General features: G+C 38.9%; 1 protein-coding gene across 1 annotated transcript; it reads left to right on the top strand.

The window, feature by feature from the left end:
* LOC109843692 (thioredoxin reductase NTRB-like) lies at positions 251 to 12,768 on the top strand. The gene is made up of 3 exons (XM_020412644.1): positions 251 to 1,159; positions 1,240 to 1,558; positions 12,432 to 12,768. Exons 1-3 carry the CDS (start codon positions 554 to 556, stop codon positions 12,500 to 12,502), a joined length of 996 nt encoding a protein of 331 aa, XP_020268233.1. The 5' UTR covers positions 251 to 553; the 3' UTR covers positions 12,503 to 12,768.

The raw sequence follows: 16,510 nt of genomic DNA, 5'->3' as shown, positions 1-16,510 counted from the left end.
CAACTTAAATGAATAACAAAAAGTTATCCATCAAATTTTTTAACCACTCATATTGCTTAGGGATCCTTTCATGATATGAAAAGATTTTCTATATTAATAAATAAATAACTAGAAAGTTTGGTAGACATCAACTTAAAGTTAATAGGAGTCGTACTCTATCTCCTCGTGGTCTTTGTGAAATTTATTTATCCTTCAGCCAGAGCTCCAGACATGAAGATGCCCAAAGCAAAGCAGCCAGTGTGAACAGATCCGACCCTCACGGGCGAAGCCAAGTATGAATCCGAAACCTGATCTTCGACTCCAAGCGCTCTAGATTCTCGACCCTGACCTCAAAAATGGCCAATTCTGAACGAACCGAAGACCCGTGAGAATTAAAAACAAGGCCCCCAGCCTCCACAAAATTTACTCAAAACCCCCCCAGGCCCCCAGAACTCTGTTATGACCTGCCTCCGCTCAAAGCTCCCCTCCTCAACAAAGTCAAAACCCTAACGTCCTCTTTCTCAGCCGCAACCACCACCGCAACCGCGCCGCCGCCGCAGCCTCCTCCACCGCCATGGCCGCGACAACAGACGTCCGTCCCCCTCCGCACGCGCGTCTGCATCATCGGCACAGCGCGCCCGCCGCCCACACCGCCGCGATCTACGCCGCGCGTGCCGAGCTCAAGAAGCCCATCCTCTTCGAGGGTTGGATGGCCAACGACATCGCCGCCGGAGGCCAGCTCACCACTACCACCGACGTCGAGAACTTTCCCGGGTTCCCCGAGGGGATCCTAGGGTTTGAGCTCATGGATCGCTGCAGGAACCAATCTCTTAAGTTCGGGACTCAAATCTTGACCGAAACTGTTACCTCTGTTGACTTCTCGAAGAGGCCGTTCAAGGTTTTCACGGATTCGACTTCGGTGGAGGCCGATTCCGTTGTTGTGGCTACTGGGGCTGTGGCGAGGAGGCTGCATTTTGATGGAGCTGATGAGTTCTGGAACCGAGGGATCTCGGCATGCGCTGTCTGCGATGGAGCGGCGCCGATATTTAGGAACAAGCCAATTGCGGTGATCGGAGGAGGGGATTCCGCCATGGAAGAGGCTAATTTCTTGACTAAGTATGGGTCTAAGGTTTATATTATTCACCGCAGGGATACATTTAGGGCTTCCAAGATTATGCAGGTATGTGTTTTCTTATGGACATTTTGTCGAGCAGTTGATGTGCAGTTGTTTGTTGCTCAATTTGAGTTGGAGTTTTGCAGGCAAGAGCTTTAGGGAACCCTAAGATTGAAGTAATTTGGAACTCCACGGTTGTGGAAGCTTTTGGAGACGGGGCACTTGGGGGTGTTAAAGTTAAGAACTTTGTGAACGGGGAGGTGACAGAACTGAAGGTCTCGGGGTTGTTCTTTGCTATTGGGCATGAGCCGGCTACTAAGTTCTTGGGAGGGCAGCTTGAGTTGGATGCTGATGGGTATGTTGTGACCAAGGCGGGGAGCACGCAGACGAGTGTGAATGGAGTTTTTGCAGCTGGGGATGTTCAGGATAAGAAGTACCGGCAAGCAATCACTGCTGCTGGATCAGGTTCGTGAGCTTGAAATTCTTTTTTTTTTAATGTCACAATTAAATAAACTGTTTCATTAGTAGTTCAGATGCAAATTAGGTACATATATAATTTTGTGTTCCTAGCTCATGCAATATCATGGTGCCTTAGGTAGCGTCACAAGGCTGAAGATGTATTAGGATTTGGGTCATTGTTTTGAATCTGTTTTCCTTTACATGGATTACATTTATGGGATTTAGGGTGTGAATGAAGGATTTGCAAGTGTTTGCAAATGAATTTGGGATGATATGGATTCAAAATTTATAGTTTTGGCAAGCATCGATTATGGTTGTGAGCATATCATTGGAATTGAAGGTAAAATTTGTATGATGCGTGTAATCTTGAACCTTAGCCAGCTGAGGAGCAAAGTTCAGGATAGCAAAAACGTGACAGATAAGTGGTCAAGTTACTAAAAGGATTAGAAATAATCGCAGTCATGAAATTTAGGCCTCATTTCAATTTGAAGATGAGGTAAACATTTTTAGGATAGTTTGGTTATGTGCTGTGGAGACTGATAGAATTGTAGTTATTGGACCAGTAAGGACTATTGGTTGACCTAAACAACAAGGAAGGAACTGTGGACGGTGGTGTTTTTTTTATTTGATAGGCGATGAATGTGTGCAGAGTCTGTTAAACAGAGGACAAATATTTTTGTCGAGCAAATACGCGAGGTCTTTGTTAAAAGAAAATATCAAACGTTGAGGGGTATCTAACTCACTTTAGTGAAAAGGGGAAATGAAGTATTTATTAACTCTAAATAACATTGCCCAATGGGAGGATTTTTGTAACCTTGGACCTGCCATGTATAAGTATGGTCAATGGTGGCAAGATCTATCAATTATTCTATCTATACCACCTATTTAAGCTGTGATAAGTGTTTTTGTTAGTATTTTGATATATGGTATTAGAATGATGGAATCCGAAGGTGATAACACTAAAGCTAGATAGTGCAAACCTATGTTGCATGGGTACGGGTACGGGCCACGACAAATTTGTAAAAGGTAGGGTACAAGGACGCAACTATATAAATATTTATACACATATATTATTATTATGTATTGGATTTAATAATTTATATGAGAAGAAGGATGGGAATTAAAATTCGTATAACATTTTTATGTTTCTTTTATTATATGGATTATAAATTCGAAAATCACTATTTTTTGAACTATACATCCAAATGACCCTTCAAAATCATAATTTAAAACTTGGCATGTGTCCAATAAGTTTCAAGAAGTGGAGTGAGTGTAGGATATATGTTCGAAAAATGTATGATAAATGTCTTAATTAAAACATGTGTTGTATAAATGAGTACATGCCTAAATAAATGTATGGATATATGCAAGGAGTATCCAAGGAGTTTGGTACGTGTCGGGTACATGTATGATTTTAAATTACAAGTAACCAAGCAACATGGGTGCAAACAATTTGCCACCAGCCTTTTAGAACTCTCACATTCATATTGCATCATTAGTGATCCCCAAGGAGGTGCCTTTGCCATCCTTATCCACAACATATTAATATCGGCCAATCTATCACTATATTAGCCGATATATATCACTATATCGGTTGATATATCAGGTTAAAGACATTACAACAATGATATTTATGACTTTATAGCGTTATCTACTTTTTAATATTTTTTGATATATCGGCCGATGTCAGAAATATCGGCTGATATCTCCCTTGAAGATATCGGCAACATCGGGTTGTTTTTAATTTGATAGTGCGTTTAGGTTTGACCTGAACCCATAAAAGCCACAAAATCCATCTCCCTAATCTCTCCACTCTCGACTTTTCTAAACTCTAAACATATGTCATGATGTAATTTCTTATGTTTAGAACTCATTAATATGTTTAGATCACATATTACAATGTTAAGTTATGTATGAACATCTGATATGAGACACTCCGATTTTTTTGTGTATCACCGATATTTCCCCAATTTTCGTAATCTGATATGGATTCTGGTTGTTTGATATTTATTGGATATCCGATAGTTAATACATTGCTTATTCATGAAAACTTATGAAGCTGGATTATAGTTCATATCCATTATGCAGTGGGAGAGGGTGCTTGTTACTTGTAACATTTCTTATGCTTGTCATGTGTAGTGGTATTTAATAAAGATGGGTTATATTGTTATAGGAAATTAGGAATTAATAAAAAGTTGTAAAGAGGAAATTGAGTGAGGACATATCACTAATATTCAATCTCTGAACAACTCAAGGAATTGTGTGAGAAGAAAGGAATTGTTCGACAATTGAGTACCCCTACTAGAACATTGTTTGGTATGGTGAGGTCCATGATGTGGCAAAAACACCTACATATACTCTTTTGGAGAGATGTACTTGTGATTGTTTCTTATTTACTACATTGTGTGCCTTCCAAGGCTACCGATCCCACACCCTGTGAGCCTTAGACCGTTAAAAAATCCAGCTTAGGCGATTTATGGCCATAGTGCTCGACGTGGGCACACCACTCCTATTCACATGCGAAGTTGGCCCCAAGGGGAAGAAATGCATATTTATCTACTACTTTAAACATTCTAAAGGTTACATGTTCATTAGAGCACAAGAAGTTAGGTTTGAGTCGCAAGATGCATAGTTCATTGAGAAGGAATTTTTTCACAAGGGGAAGATGAACCAAGACTTCGACTTGTTTGAGATCAAAGAAATGACACTATATAGTCGCATTGAGCATCGGGACCAAGGTTCTCAGCCTCCTAGAGGCAGTGGAAGAGACATTCCCATCATTGATCTTGTTGATCCTATACAGCCATCACATGAATCTCAGAAAATTAGATGTAGTGGTCGTCAACTGATCTCTCGTCATCATTGTCAAATTGTGGGAGATACATCTATGGTGGCACTACATGACATCACATTTGCAAGGTCCTTACATGAGGCTTTTTGGCCCCCAATGTTGAGAAATGGATAGATGCATTGAAAGATGACATGTAGCCTACGAAGATAAATCGTGTCTATGACATGGCAGACCTGCATGCTAGGCACAAGTCTGTGAGAACAAGTGGGTCCTTAAAGTCAAACAAAAGTCACATGGTTCTATTGACAAGTTTAAAGCGTGACTTGATAAGTTTAAAGCGTGAATGAGGAAAAATTGTACCCTCCATGAGGATAGACTCGAGAAAACTCAGTTGTTTATAATGTGATCTACGATTTAATTTATTCGATCAATGTCAACATAGATGTTGTAGATCATGATTGATATCAAAACCCAATGAGATGAATATCATTTTTCATTATTCATTAATCCCATTAAAAGTTGTAGTTTTTTAGCTATAAAAAGTCCATACTATATTTTTTAGGTTAATGAATAGATTGATAAAAGTTTGTTTAATTACATCTATATTTATTAATTTTCATGTCACTCATGATTGATAAAACCCTAAATTTTGAAATTTTATCCATGCTATAATAATTTTCAAACTACAAAATAAATTAAAAAATGATTAAACTTAGGAAAAATCTAGAAAAATTAATATAAAATAAGAAATTTTTTTACCTTATTCTTTAGTTTTCTTGGGTAGGTTTAATGACCAACTAGGGTTGGAATCAAGCATAGTGAGAGCAATGTTATAGAAAACGCTAGGCGGACTAGGCGTTTGAGTATGGGCTTAGCGTCTAGGCAGCACCTAGGTGTTTAATTATTTTTTATATTAAATAATTATAATAATTAATAAAAACATGAATCAAATTTCTAGAAAATTATAAAAAAACTAAATAGCAATCTTAGATCCATAATCAACCATGCACAAATCCTAAATAGCTAAGAATATAGTAATTAAATAGTAAGAAGCATTACCATGCCCAACGTAATAAGTCACCGCACCAGTAAATAATATCGCAAACTCATAAGTCTAATGCTCAAGAATAAAAAAACGAATAGTCTAAATGTCTAACACGTAATATAATAATATAATCTAATCATCATTATCATCATGGAAATCCCCCACCGCATGATCACTCTCCTTTTAGTTCATGTCCTTGTAGTCTTGATCCTCATCCGTGACATCATCGTCGGAGGCGAGAGGCTCTTCTTTGCTAGTAATCATCGAAGGTCTTGCAGCTCTTCATATTCTCTCACTCCTCCAGTTCGCCGCAATCTCAGTCGCTCCGGATACATTCTCCACCATCGTCTAACTAACACCCAAATCCGGATAAGTCTCTTGCTCGTCATCAGGGGAAACTCCATCTAGGATCCATACATGTGCTATAGTACGATCCTGTGTTGTTAGCACTTCTTTGTCTTCTCTTCTTTTGCTTGTACTTGGCATTAAATTTCATAAACACAAGATCCTCCAACCTCTTCGACTCCAATCGATTTCTCTTCTTCGTGTGAATCTTTGAAGAAGAAAAGAACAAATTAGTAAAGTTATAAATGAATAATTCATCTTATTAATTTTAGATATTTGTGTACTGTACCCCTTCAAATGTGCTTTAGTTCCTCTCGCATCCAGAAGAACTGCTAGTGAGGTTAAGAACCTTCATTGTTAAGTTTTGTAGAAAGAGACAATCACCGCCATGCATATACCAACTAGCTGCAAATTCATTATCTTAGTTGAATTCACCGGTGCAAAAAAAAAACTTATGATTGATATATTCAATTTATAAACTCAATTTACCTAGATTGAAGTCCACTTTCTACCTAGCTTTCACCATCAAACTTCTGCCAAATGGACCCTTACTTTCTCTGTACTTCTCCATAAACTCCTTAGTAACCTCAGCTTGATGTTCCTCATTAGGATAAAGCATTTCCACATCTATGAACGCCTCCTTCCCTTCCCTAGAGTTTTTAGCAACATCATCTCGAAAGAAGGGTTAAGGACATAAGTTGCCATATGCAAGAGTGAATATAATTGATCCTTAGGCTTGGAATATATAATATCAATCACCGATTTGCATAGGCTCTTCTTGTTCTTCAAAACAAGTTTAATCTCCTCATTTGTGTCTTCAAACTTCCCCACAATAAATCTCATTGAAGGTCTGTAGTCGCTATCGACCACCATCAATATGCAAAAAAAGGGGGAATAGATCTTCAATAACCTGTTCACCTATTGTCACAAAACTCTCACACAGAACAGTGACGTCCACTTTTCTACCCCCTGCGATCCTGGAATGCTTGCTTTTCCTTCATTCTCCACCAGAGAACATGAGTCTTAGCTTTAGCATCTTCTCATATACATTCCGCAGAGTCAAGAATGCAACGGTGAAGCGAGTGACTCTAGGTCTAATAATATCCCTCGTCTTACACATGTGGCGCATCATATTCAAGATCTTGTGGTGGCTGTAGATGAAGACGGTAATGACCTTCGCTTTATCAGTGGTTGTTTTGAATGATTATAACTTTCCTCAAGCATCAGATTAATAGTATGAACTGCACAACTGGTCTAGAAGATACTCGGTCTCTTCTCCTTCAATTTCTGCTTTATCGTCATATTTGCAGAAACATTATCTGTGACAATCTGGATGACCTTTTGTGCCCCATTTTCCTCAATGCATGTATCCCCCACTCAAAAATGTAATCCCTGTGTGTGAGTCCTCGGAGCACACAATCAACTTGTAGAAAGTCATGCCCAATGTTACATTAAACGTTGAGCGCTTCTAGGCGTCGGACTTGGCGCCCAGCGCTTAGTCGCCTAGGCGGGCGTCTAAGCGGGTTTTGGACGTTTTTTTTCTTTCTTCATTTAAGTGGTGGTCGATGAGGTTTTGCTGAAGGTCGGAGGAGGTAGTGGTGATGTTCATATTTGGAGGTTAATGGAGTTTGGAGAACGTGTAGGCTACGGCACATAAAATCACAATTAAGGCCTACAGGATGCAATCTACGTAAGCAGACAATGTTCCCCTAAACGCTTGTAAAATCTAGGTGGGCAGCCTAAATACCGCCTAGGCGCTAGGCGCTAGTTAGGCGGCCTAGGTACCGCCTAGGTCTAGGCGTACGCCTAAGCGGACTAGGCGGAGGTTTTTTCCTTAGTGTCATTCACTGTTCTCTCAACAATGATTTTCTCAACATATACATGCTAGGTCGATAGATACGTCCATAATCCCCAATAACGTTGCATATCCGCATAAAGGATCAGTAGAGATTACATGAAAAGGAATGTCATTCACATATGCCCTTCTTGCAATATGCTTGTGGACCCAATCTCTCTTCTCCTTCGTATAAACTCCATTCACTCTAGGATGAATCATCTTTTCCTTTAATCTCTTTGCTAGCTTAGGATCGCTACTAGTATAAGCATCCATCGGCCCAACGGTCGGCTCTTTGGACCTCTTTGAAGATCCCCCGTAGGAGAGACAATTTCCTATTCTTCAATAGCTGTCGGATCCAGCTTGTCAAGCTGTGCTTTATCTTGCAACTCCATGATGCAGTTTCTTCCTCCTGAAATTGACATTCATAGTTTCTTGCATCTTCTTACTATCAACGGCCGAAATCTTAGAACACTTCATGTAACTATTTCCTTTGCCGATAATATGTTGCTTCAATCTAAAGATCTCTTTCTTCTTGTGCAACCACAATTTACATTGTACCACACACAAATCATTTAGATCCGGAAGAAACCCATCCCAATCAACATCTTTCGAGTTTCTTTTATCTTTCATAGGAGCTTTCATGAGAATAGAGGTGGAACTTCGCAGATTCCTTAGGAGGAGGAATATTCGACATTCTACATCACAACAATTCAACAAACAAACCATTCATAGATTAAATCATCAAATCATGACAAATAAAAAATTAAAATAAATCACATAACTTGATCTATTAAGTACTGACATCTATTTAGTCTTCTCTTCTGTATACAAAATTGAACAATATTTTAGTCTCAATTATTAATTAACTAAATTAATTAAAATTAACTTAATTGAAAAGTGAATAAAATTAAACTAAAATTAAACAAGATTAAGCTAAAATTAACTAAAATTCGAAACAATGAATAAAATTGAACAAGATTAGCTAATTAACTAAATTAAACTAAATTAAAGTAATTAAACTAACTAATTAAACTAAATTGAACAAGATTAACTATTTACTCTTGTCTAAGTGATCTTTATACAAAATTAAACTAGAATTGAACAACATCATTATTAACTAAAATAAAAAATAGTGAATAAATTAAAAAACAGTTAAAAAAATATTTTTGTTTGAAATTCTACCTTGAAGAGAAGAGGAGAGGACATTAAGCTGCGAATCGTGATGGTGGCAGCTGCTGCGATCCTGTGGCGCGCCTGCGGGGCGGCGGTACTTAAGAGGAGCGGGGTCGCGTCGGGCTCGTTCGTGAGAGCGAGCGGAGGGGGTGGCTGGCAGCGGAGCCTACGTCAGATGGCGGGCATGCTGCGTTGTGTTCCTTGAGTAGGAGGGGTGAATCGGGGTTCACGGTCGAGAGGAGCGAGGGGTGGCTGTGTCGAGCGGGGAGCTTGCGATGCCGGCGACGAGCGCTCAGAGTGTGTTCATCAAGGACAATAGGAGATGCCAGCATGTTTGTTAGGCGTTTGAGAGATTAGGTCGGCGCTGAAGTGAATTAAGAGGGATGGGGGGTGAGAGCGTAGGTTTGTAAACTTAAGTGAAGCGCGTCTCGCGGTTTGTTATGTTCAGGGTTGGGTTTCTAAATAGGTTTGGGCTGGGTTTTAACTTAACATTAGGGGGGGGATTGGTTAAACAGCTAGGCTAAGCAGGCCGCCTCGGTAGGACTGCTGCCTAGATTGGGCGCTCCGACCAAATCTAGGCGGCTAAAGGTCCACTTGCGCCTAGGCGTCCGACTAGAGCGCTTTTTACAACATTGAGTGAGAGTACTAATTTTAGGTATTAATTAGATGAAAATTGCGCTTAATAACTGAAGCCCATATAGATTTTAGAACATTGATGCCAGCCACCTTGGGGGGGGGTGCTTTAATCAACTGTGCTAAGCTATGTTGGGTCAACAACAATGGGGCATCTAATGGAGTAAAGGTCTTCTGTACACATCATGGTGACCTCGTGTTAACACTTGAATTTCTTTAGATTCATTTACGCTAAGTTTTTGCAGTGGATTTCGATAGGAAGATGACAATCTCGGGAGCTCTGTCGATTGTGTCATGTTTTTCGCAACTTGGACAATGGTGTCATTCAGATTTATAACAAATTAAATTGTAAGCACCAATCTAACACCTTTAGCAGTACCGGCCTACAACACCTATGAGGTGTTGTGTTGGAGTGCATAGCTGGAGGTGTTGTGTTGGAGCGCATAATGGACTGATGTGGCGTATGCAATTCAGTTTGTAGTGAACAAAAAGAAAGTAGAGGCTCTGGAATTGAGCTGGTACACTCTTCAGGTTCCTTTGCGCTACTTTGTTGCAGCGGAAGGGCAACTGTTGGAGCTCCGCGGTTATGCCATGTTGTTGGCAACTTAGGTGACTGTCATAACAACTTAAATTATAAGAACCAATATGACACCTTCAGTAGTATCGGTGTGCAGCACCATGAGATGTTGTGTTGAAACACATAAGAAATTATGGTCATATGCAAGTCAGTTGGTAATGGCCATTTAACGATTGAGTTCTATCCATGTGTATGACAACTGACACTTATCCATATCCATGCACTAATAGTTATTCCCAATGGATTTGATCTTATCTCTGTGGATGGATGGCAGCCCGATCCACCATTTTTAAATAATTAAAGAATGATGAAGCATATTTTCGATTTAATTCATACTCTTTCACAAGTTAAATTTGCCTTCCAATGTAATGCATTTTCAGCTTAATTTTATATGCGTTTGCATGTGTCTTGGAAATCCAGTTGTTCGTGACTGAATACTCTTTTTAAGAAAAACCATGCATATGCATACAGACGAGTTAGTGGAAGTTAGCATATTTGCCATAGGGCTTGTGAGCATCCATGCTGCTGTCTTTGCTTGTGGAACCAAAAGTAAATGATAGTGGATCTACACATGAGATTGTGGGTAAATCACTACAAAAATTTATTTAAAGTTGCTTGGGTTATTATCTTTTTACGCAGTACATAGTTGAGTTCTGATTATTTGTTTCTCGTGTCATCAAAATAATTTGCTGAAGCATGTTTCAGGTAATGGTTGCCTCCATATGATATGATTTCCCACATTTTTATGTTTCATCGCAATATCAGCATCTTTATAGTTTGTAATGAATCTTTTTTAAAAACCTAAATTTAGAAAAGATCCGACTTTTGAGTATTTTACATAAGTATAAAATCTTGTACATAAAATTATTATTTGCCTCGATTATCACTAGTCTTTTCAATTGAACTTTTGTGGATTTTTGTCCAATAGTCACCTAAATCTTTTTATTTCCCTGGTCACTGTTGAAATCTTAATAACTTCATATTCTTACCTCGAATTATATAAGTCGGGAAAAACCTAACCTGCTGTTATTGGCCCCATAAGGATTAGGCTATACCAAGAATATTCTCTTATTTATTTTGAATCCGTCTAACTAAATTTAATTAAATGAAATGGGACCGAATTACCCTTCTTTCTATGTTTTTAATGAACATTAACTGTTGAGTTCCTTATTAGATCCACTAGAAACTGTTTACAAGATCTTGCTTAGTACATATTTTCTCTCTCTACTAATCCAATCTACATGAGTCCAAGATGGAAAATTGTGGCCGGCTTCTGTTGCCTTGACCTATGAAGCACGGACACGCATAACATGAAGCCGTGTCGTGTCGTGTCCGTGTCGGACACACGTGTTGAACACACGTATCCTATGTATTTTTTAGGATTTGCCTCGTGTCGGCGTGTCGGATGGCCGTGTCGGGGACATTTATAGTTCTTAAGCATGTCAGTTTTCTAACTTATTAATTATCAGTTAAAATCACCCCTGAATAATTGTTCTATCACGAATTGTTAATAACTTTCTCATCTTCATTTATGCTTTGGCCTTTTTCCCGGTTAAACAAAAAGAAGTCAGTTATGAAGTCAAGTGGTTCTTCTTGGGTGATGTTGTTTGTATGCTTTATCATGGGTACGAGAACATTTCATTAGAGAAAAATATATGGAGAATTCAGTTTATTGCATGACAAGGATCCTAGTACATGCTATGATCATGAAATTGTTAATTGTGGAAACTGACAATCTAAACAAACTTAACCTTTACCTAATGGTTTTATGCCTCAGCGAATCTTAATAAACCTGGGTTTTCTTAAGGCAGTTAAGGGATGAAAACTTAAAATCATGGGTGAGTCTCGGAAACTGGAAGCGACTAGGAAAGCTACACTAGCTTGTCAACAAGAAATTTCAGGGTATCATGTCAATCCATTTTATTCCTGAAGTACTTATGATTTAACTTTACACCTTGTTTGGTACGCGGGAATCCAGTGAAGTGATAATGGGATGAAACAAGGAATGGAATGGAATTAATGTGAGGCCATAATGCTTATTTTCATTTTTCACGTTTGGGTGTAATTAGAGAATGAAATGGGAATAAACATATTTGAAAAGTTACGTATTTTTTTTAATTCTCACTTAATGTGAATGCTGATTCCTAACATCTCATTGGGAATGATTATTCTCACATAAAGTGGGAATTGATGAGAAATGGAAATGACATTTCTAGCTTCCAGAAACATGTAAGAGTACAGCTGAACTTCTTCTGAAAGTCTAGCTGGGGTATCTTTTAACCGTGTTTTTCCCCTCCCTTCTAATCTGACCTAAAGCAATAGGTTTGAAATAGTTCTTGTCAACTTCAACACCGAATTTTACATGAAAATGTGACTTAGTTATACCATTTGATTCCTATTAAGCATCTCTGCTGACTCTTTGTAATTGTATTCAATATTTTTTCGACTAATTCTGTTCTATTCATTGAAATGTTGCAGGGTGCATGGCTGCCCTTGATGCTGAGCACTACCTGCAGGAAATTGGAGCTCAGGAGGGCAAGTCCGATTGACTATCTTCAGATGTTGTAACGCCAACTACTCAGTCTATGTTGGCAGCAAGGTCAAATATGTAGTGTTAGTGGGGATAATTCAGAAACATTCAATCGGATGTAGTTGTCATTGCTATGATAATTGTGATTTAGATTCAGGTTGGGTCCTGGTTCCTGTATACTCAATTGAGATATTCGTTGCTTTAGCGCAATTGGGAAACATGATATTACTGTTCCTGTAAGTTACACTGCTCGAGTATTGAAGTTGATATCTGCTTTGCACAATATTACAGGTAGGTTAAGTGAAACTTCAGAATTTTATATTCTTCTCCTTGCTTATGGGTGCCTAATTAGTTGGTCTTAAATGCTCGGAAAAGCAAGTGTTGTGACCCTTTGAAGTTTATTCACTTGATAACGGAGATTTTCTCCTAAACCATGAGATTTTGGTTGTAGCTTCCTACATCCAGGCCGTGGGTTGGCTCAAATTTCTACTTCAGATGAAAGTGCATAGCCAAATTTCTACTTCAGATGAAAGGGCGTACGCCGCGTACCTGGCTACCCAGTTAATTCGGAAAGGGATTTTGTGAACCCTCTTTTTATTCGAATACTCTACGTGCTTTGGTGGTGAGTATGAATAACTTGGCGAAGTTTATAAGCCTTTCGATGTTGATAAACAGATGCATGATCTAATTACGATCCCTTGCGTCATCTTCCCATGATCCCTCTCCATAACATAGGCTGTAGGCTCTCTTTGAGGGGCACAGTGATACTCTCGCAATCATGCAAAATATACAGAAAGTCAAGTCGGAACTCGGCTTACACTGTGAGTAATGGCTGGCCGCATCGGCCAAGAGTGACGGTAACGTGTACTAAGCAATGTAATTTCCCATGGGGGTTGTGAAGGAGAGTGGTCCTCTGTCTGTTAACAGGGATACCAGCCGTTCACAGTTGCAGTTGGTCCCCTACCTATTAAGACACTTCTTAGTTGAATACATGACATGAGCCGTCCTAATAAATAAAGTGTATTGATACATGCTGAACTCATTTTGCATGGTCTCTTCTCAGTTTGAAGTTCGTATTTGCGACCGCATACATTTATGCCAGATAGAAGCCTACAACTATAGTACCTGCTATACGCAGAAACATGAACCAATAATAAGAAAGCCTAAACCCAATTTACAGACATGCAAACCGCACGTTGATGAGCGCAATCACGTCGGACGGAAGGCCAATTTACCGTCTGGAATCCGCGCCTAGCCACAACTTAACCCAGACTTTCTATCACGTGCCCAACCTGATCCACGAATTAGGCTGATGTTCAACCGTGATTAGTTCTGGTGGGGGGAAGTCTTATCTGGATTGGATTGGTCGATCGAGCTGCCACAATGGTATTAGAACGCAAAGAGCTTCACGTCTAATAATTTTCATAAAGGCTGATGCAGAACGATTGAGCTGCCACAACAATGGTATTAGAACGCAAAAAGCTTCACGTCTAATAATTTCATGAAGGCTGATACACTCTACACAGGTCACCAATTAGCATCTTCTTCATCACATTCAGAGCCTTTCGACTAGTTTTGGCTGCAGATCAACTCAAACCAATTGCTAAAATTCTAGTAATAACGCATGTGAAATTGCCGATGTGTGTCACAGAACTTACACGTACACGACAACAGTAGCAAAGCCTTTCTTGCAATTTTTTTGTGACCGTTTACGTAGATCGTATTCTGCATTTCAGTTGCGTGGAGGGCTATCCCAACCCACACATGGGTTTCAGCTTGTTGTAGGCCTTAACACATACTGAATCATGATAAACTAAGCATTGAATCTGAATCAGGCAGAATACAAGATTTGACGTCATTCCATCCTCCTTATAGAATTTTTAAGTTTCATTATCGTCAATATAACCAGTCTGCGCAGGCTCAGAAGATGGCTGTCATACTGTATGGAATGAGTTCACTGTTGGCTTCAAGTAGACCTATACAGCATTAAATGAAGGCAACAACTATAATCTTATCCACAATAAATCACACAATTACTCCAACATCAGTTGTGTCTTCTGCAAATTTTACATCAATAGGTCACGTGCAGAGCACAGGATCAATCTAGGAAAGCCGGGCCTTCTTGTAGTTAACTCTCACATTGTTATGTCTACAACAAAACATCCAGCCCCTCATAAGATTTCTCCATGCTAGTTTGGCGAAGTCTCTAGTGACCTTGCCCTCAAATATTTATTATAAGGAGTGGATTCAAGCTTAAAGGTTCCATCCAAAATTAGCGGCTTTGAAGTATATGAAGACATCGATCATGCATCATTATGTGTAGAAAACTATCCAATGTTTACTGTTGACCGGATGGTTAGTGTACCCACACACACAAAAAAAAAAAAAAACCTTAGACAAATGCATTAATTCCAAACCACCTCTATTTCAAATTGATCAAATAGAACACAGAATATTAAGATCAATTCAGTAATCCAAGGTCGATCTAATGGTAAACGATTTCTTTGACACCACTACTGCAGTGGATAGATACTATATGACACATGTTTCAGTTACTCCTGTTTATATGGAGCATACTACTTGCGATGGCGGATACATTATTTTACACCAATGATGTCTCCATACGACTTTTTTCGTTCATTAAAGCATCTTTGAAAATTTTACGCATGATTTTGATCCTCGTTACTGTCTTCCTGATATCCAACCTTAATTCTAATGGTGTCCTAATTAGCAAATATTCACATGTCTGTGACAGTACTGGATAATTTGTAGATGTCCAAATTAAAGATAAAAAGGTGACGCATGCGGAGGATCTTAGCATGCAGAGCACTGCTTTGCTCTACTGCTAACACTAGCAGATAAGCTCTGGACCTTATCCCATGTCCAGCCCTTAGCTTCCACATTCATGCATACTCTCTCAGCAAGCAAGCAAGTAGTAAATGCCAAAATAACTGCTCTCTTCTTTTCCATTCAAAACCCATACCCTGCCAAGACCTTTGGTAGGCCTAAACGACAGATTTAATTACAGCTGGGCAATCCTGTGGTTTCTTGTTCCTTTTCTCAGCAGTTACAGTATCTTCAAAGACTAGGGTTTTTGACCATCTTAATTTTTAGAAAAAAGAAGAAAAAGAAAAGAAAATATATTAGATTTATATTTAGGATTTGTAATTTAAAAAAAAAATTAAAGAACGGAAATTCTATAGATAGTCTACATTGAACATAGTATCTTACACATTAAGAGGGTGGTAGGGTAGACATCTTAAAGATTACCATTGGCTTCAGGCCCTACTTGCTCCCTGAGCTATTCATTTTGTTCTTTCATACCCAGGGGCGGATCCAGAATTTCAGTTCTGGGGGGCCGCGCGCATACAAAAGATAGACGGAAAATTTTCTTAATGCAATTTTATTCACAAGAGATACACCATAACCCAAACAAAAAGAGTAGAATAGCCAACGTCAATATCTTCAAAATATTTCAAAAGAGGAAGACAAAAAATTATGTAAAATGAATATATTTTAATTTTTAAGAGAGGAGGTTTTACAGAAACCACCCTATCTTTTTTTCCCAAATTTTTTAGGAGGGCGTGGCCCCAAATTGCTTTTAGTCTCTCATCTTACCACCAAACTAACCAATTCGTTCCTATTTACCCGAAACTATTTTCTGTACTATATTACGTCCTAAATTATAACTTTATCCATTTACGTACCCATAAATTAATAAAGCAGAAGTGGTAAGTCGGTATCAGAAGTGATAGTTCAATAAAGCAGAAGTGATAACTTGGCATCAAAAGTGATAGCTCACAGGACAATGTGAGACTAAAAATAGTTCGGGGGTAAAAGGAGCGAATTTAATAATTTAGGGAATAAGATGAAACTAAGAAATAGTTTCAATGAAGGGGCTAGATTGAAGAGTTCAGGGGCCAAGTAGGGCCGAAACCCAATATCACCATTCCCTAGCATGGCCTCATACACCTGAAATGTTCTAATTGAAGTACACAATTTGATAAAGTAGGATGACAAATGTAAC

Source organism: Asparagus officinalis, chromosome 5 (assembly GCF_001876935.1).
Source record: "Asparagus officinalis chromosome 5, Aspof.V1, whole genome shotgun sequence".
Taxonomy (NCBI): Eukaryota; Viridiplantae; Streptophyta; class Magnoliopsida; order Asparagales; family Asparagaceae; genus Asparagus; species Asparagus officinalis.
This window is presented reverse-complemented; position numbering and strand designations above follow the sequence as displayed.